This window comes from Penaeus japonicus, unplaced genomic scaffold (assembly GCF_977035675.1).
Source record: "Penaeus japonicus unplaced genomic scaffold, GWHDUDI00000001_assembly GWHDUDI00000037, whole genome shotgun sequence".
In the NCBI taxonomy this organism is placed as follows: Eukaryota; Metazoa; Arthropoda; class Malacostraca; order Decapoda; family Penaeidae; genus Penaeus; species Penaeus japonicus.
The window spans coordinates 17,504,502-17,509,501 of NW_028234439.1; the positions used below are offsets into that span (position 1 = coordinate 17,504,502).

Consider the following 5,000-nt stretch of genomic DNA (forward strand, 5'->3'; position numbering starts at 1 on the left):
CTTATATTTCACCATTACAACATCGTCACAAGTATAAAATATTATAAATACCTCCATACGGCAACATACACCCATTCAGGACATACTAAACTAGTCTGTATTTCCCATTTACAATCACATAGAATAAAAGAAGTACACAATTTTCAGACATGCTTTACAGGTAAGTCACTGGGGCGGTTACACCCTCATGCCTTTTACGTCAAGGAAGTAAATTTGCATATATAGATCAAAAGTTCATCCGTCAAATATCAATTTAGATGTTATGAAAAGCTGGAATGTAGTAGATCATTCCTCTGAGGTGATATTCAGAACATATAGAAAATAATATATACCCACCGTAAAGAAATGTACCATGACTCAACAATTTATACACAGTGAGAGAAAAGAAAGGTGAGAAGGGAAAATGAGAATGAGAAAAGTAAGTATTTAAAGATAATTTCCATAACAATATAATTAAATTCCAGGCACCCCCCCAGCACTTCTTTCTTTATCTTTACTCTCTCTCTTTCTCTCTCTCTACTGAATTTATCGATTATCTCATGTGATGATTATACTATACCTAACTCAAAAACAAACCTTGAAGCATGCTGGATGCCGGTTGTGCGTGAGAACCCGAGGCTGAAAACGCTTACCTACGAGGAAGTACCAGGTATCGCTAGCGGGGGAATTTTTTTACGTTTTTTGTGTGAATCTTCATTTAATAAACGATATATACAAGAGAAAGAAGTACTAACCGCATACGAAAAATGTTATTCGAGTTCGCGTAATAACGTATGTCATATTTGTTCCACGAGTGATGGGTAGTTTGTAAGAATTTTAATTTTCAAAGGTTTGGTGTTGAGAATTTCGCCTTTTGACCTTCAACACGGATGTAGGTGTTCCGAGACTTCTTTTGGTTGTTTGTTTGTTTGCTTGTTTGTTGCAACGTCGACTCATGTGTGATCTGACTTCGCTCTATTTATCAAAACCTGATTTCTGGTAAATGACGAATGAGGGAAAACCGGAATATATAATCCTTCAAGTGTAGATATGTCTTTCAAAGATGATTTTCCATCTGAATAATACCTTTAGGAAAAGCAACAGAATGAATTAAGAGTTATAGGTATTTGGGTGTTTGATGGCCTACTTTTTTGGTTCATAAACTTGGCATTGGTTGAGAGGCGAGGTTGAGTATGCTTCACCGTTGAGTAACTGGTTGAGCCGGCATATTGGCTATATTATTCACGTTTAACTGCTCTCGAAACTGTTATCTCACCTTTGATAAACACAATGTGCTATGTGTGGGTGGAAGACTTTGCTGGTATTATCAAGCACGGTGCTAGTGTTTGAACACCAATCTTTTATACTTCTCTTCTCTCTCTCATCTACTCACTCCATTACTCTAATACTCACCCAACTAATTTTCTCTCATGTCTCTATCTCATCTTTCTCTCATTACTCACTCTTCTCTCTCTTCTCTACTCACACTCTTTCTTCTCTCTCTCTCTACTCGCTCTCACATACACTCACTCTCACTCTCACTTCTTACACTCATCTACCCACATAATATTTCTCTCTCTTATAACTTCTCTCTTCTTTCTCTCTAAAATCACTCATCTACACACTATATTTCACTTCATCTCGCTTTCACTCTCTCATCATATACTCTCTCTCAAACATCTCATCACTCCTCTTTTTCTTCTTTCTTCCTCTCTCTCACTCTTTACTCTCTCCTCCTCTCTCTCTCTTGACTCTCACACATCTCTCTCTCCTCTCTCTCATCTCTCTCTCTCTTCCACTCCTCTCTCTCTCTCTTTCTCTCTCTCCCACCCCTCCCTCCCCCTCCCTCTCATCTCTCATCACTTTACAACTACTCCACCTCCACTCTCACACATTTATTCAACTCTCTCACTCTACTCTCTACTCTCTCATACTCTCTCTTCCCACTCTCTCTCTCTCTCTCTCTCTCTCTCTCTCTCTCTCTCTCTCTCTCTCTCTCTCTCTCTCCTTCTCTCTCTCTTTCTCTCCCTCCTCTCTCTCTCTCCCTCCCTCTCTCTCTCTCTCTCTCTCTCTTCTCCTTTCTCTCTCTCCTCTCTTCATCTCTCTCTCTCTCTCTCCTCTCTCTCTCTCTCTCTCTCTCTCTCTCTCTCTCTCTCTCTCTCTCTCTTTTCTCTCTCTCTCTCTCTCTCTCTCTCTCTCTCTCTCTCTCTCTCTCTCTCTCTCCCTCTCCCTCTCCCTCTCCCTCCCTCTCTCTCTCTATTATCCCATTAACATAAGGACGACTCTCGATACACTCTCAGCAGATCCATTATTTTTGAAAGTTTAGCGTGAAATGTGGGAAGAACCCAGGTCACGGTCATGGGCGGTGACAGGCAGTGACGATGACTGATTATGTCACGACTGAGAAGACCTGTGCCTGTTTGCGTGATCGTGTTGAATAGTAACAGAAAATATATGTCTTTTCTGCATAGTTGTGAAGGTCTTTTGAAGATTAATAAAGGTTTCTTTTGAATGTTATTTATTATCATTTTTTTAAGCTTTTTATTTCCTACGGTGAGGGAATGTAATTGTCATATCAACAGACTGTAATGATGAATGACAAAATACTTTACTATGTTTGATACTGAACACAAAACTAACGCTAATGTTTGTGGTGTTTTCTATATTTCGTGTAATTTTAGCAGAAAAAAAACGCAATTTTACCTTGCCTTGGCCCGTAACTTCCTGTGTTCACACTCATTAAATCAGTTGAGCGCATCCGCACACACTAAATAAACGAACATAGTTTGCACAGACTATTTTGTAAACTATATTTTTTAGTATTCGTTGGTAGCTGTTGTCTTGTGATGTTATGCATATATATATTTAGATTCTTACAAAAAAAATACGTCATGGCAACTCAACGTCAAGGTGAAATATTTATTTTTTTCATGTAAAGCATTATCCTTCATTTTTAAAGAATGAATTGTGTCATCATCTCTATTAATGCCTCAATGCCAAGTAACAATGTATTGTATTATATATATTTCTTGTATTAATATTGACTACAGATATCAGTTATGATTATTATGATGTATTTTGTCCCGTATATTATTCAGTATGACATCATATCTTTGCTTTCAAATTTCTCTCCTTTCTATTTTTTCTTTGACAGTGAAAGCCCACGCCTGCAACGCTATATTAGGCACGCGTTTAGAAATCCTCAATCAAGAGGTCATTGGAAACCAGAAATAAATGAACACACAGTCCAACCATACATCTAATTTCTCCGCGTGTAATAGACACGTTCTTTAAAGGGCATTTAAAAAGCACGTGTACGACGTGTAAACAAAGCGACGTAATATAAACAGTAAACAAAACATGACAACCCTCGAGCGGCGAGTGGCGCCTTCTTTCAACGTTGGAACACTTGTCTTCCCAGGACACGGCAGGAATAGGACGTGTCTTTTTCCTTAATCCTGTGGTGAGTTAGGACACTGGAAGGAGAAGAGAGAGATTTTGTATCGAGTGTTTCTTTCATGTCCTTCCGTTTAGGGGGGGTTTTAACGTACTTGTTCTGGGTTGTGTTTATGTGTGTGTGTGTTTGTTTGTTACGTCGAGTACGGACTGGTTAGGTGTTCATTGTTCCCTGGACGTGTGAGGAGTGTAGGCGGGTGGAGGAGGAGGGTACCGTTCAACCAGGAAATCAGACAAGAGAGGGATTTGTGGTAAATCATTTACCGTCTTGATGGCATACGGGGTGCTTAGAGGAACTGTGCTCTGTTTCGTGTGATTGGAGTCCCTAGCGTGGTATGGTGAGTCGTATTGTACAGGAGATATATAGTGTTTGGGTGATGGGTGGAAGGGGGCGTGTTTTCTGCCTGAGAAGTAATTCAATCGGTTTTATTTCGTTCTTGTTTGAATCATAGGGTAAATTATATGTCTTTTGAGTGATGTGTATCCATGATGTTTTGTCTCTGTTTTCTTAAGGGTTTGATGTCGTGTTGGGCTTGTAAACTCGTGATAAATTATATGATACTGTTGTGTTTGTTAAAGAATGAAGGTAGACTACAGATTTGCACAGCCATCTATTTTATGTATTAGTTTTGTCATAGAATGTAAATAGTGTTAGCTTTTTAATTATTTCATTGTTGGAAGACCAGTTTTATCATGGCAAATCATGTAATTGTTAAGATAAGAAAATTCTGATTTTTACATGGTTATTTTTTTCTTCATTACTTTGAAGCTACAATTGGAAAAAAGACTGTGGTATGCATTTAGAACTGGACCACATCAAGTAATACCATATCCTTTATGCTTTGTGCTCTGGCAAAGAACAATAGACTTTTGCCACATATATACCAGCAAGATGGAGTTTAGACTAGTTCCTTATTTGTCAGTGAATTCGCAGGGAAGTCTCAAATTCAGTCCTGCCAGAGTGTATGTGGGGGTGGTTTGTTGACTTTTACCGGAGCACGAAATGAAAAGGTCACAGCATTGTGTGGGGGGTGTTAAGAAACCAGGTGTCAAAGATAGGACAAAAAAAATTCAAAATTGTGTGCAAATCAGTTATAGATGAGAATTGGGAGTGTTTCATTATGAAATTTGCAATATAGATAGATATGTTTGATTACTAGTTTATTAATGTATGGTAACACATTATCATTTGATGTGTCACTTTCTAGTTTGCATAATTTTACACAGTATTGATATAATTATTTGACATATTGAAATTCTCATATATGTATATAAGCGATTTCTAGACTTAATAAATGATGATTTTGATAAAGATAATGTCAGAGATATGAGTTTTATTTTTGTTAATTGAAATCCCTATTTGTATTGCAGACTGAATGCAGACATGAAACAAATAAATGATATCATAATGAAGACGTTAATACACGTTCTAATCATACTCCCATATTTGGAGGGTTTCCAATGGAAAAACTTGAAGATCCATCCAGAGCACATGGCAATATATTTCCGCGACAATCCCGATATTGCCAAAAAATGCGAAGAAAGTCCCTCCTGTCCTTATAAGG

General features: G+C 37.9%; 1 protein-coding gene across 4 annotated transcripts in view; it reads left to right on the forward strand.

The window, feature by feature from the left end:
* Positions 1–3,304: 3,304 nt before the first annotated feature.
* Positions 3,305–5,000, forward strand: part of Eogt (EGF-domain O-GlcNAc transferase) — a 16,201-nt gene continuing 14,505 nt past the window's right edge. The window contains exons 1-2 of one of the 4 annotated variants that reach the window (XM_043021038.2): positions 3,305–3,442; positions 4,807–4,999. In XM_043021038.2, the coding sequence (XP_042876972.2) occupies positions 4,820–4,999 (180 nt within the window). In that variant the 5' untranslated portion in view covers positions 3,305–3,442; positions 4,807–4,819. Of the gene's footprint in view, positions 3,443–3,599; positions 3,774–4,806; position 5,000 lie in introns of those variants that run through there. The other 3 variants (XM_043021039.2, XM_043021037.2, XM_086532719.1) reach the window with 3 other exon arrangements.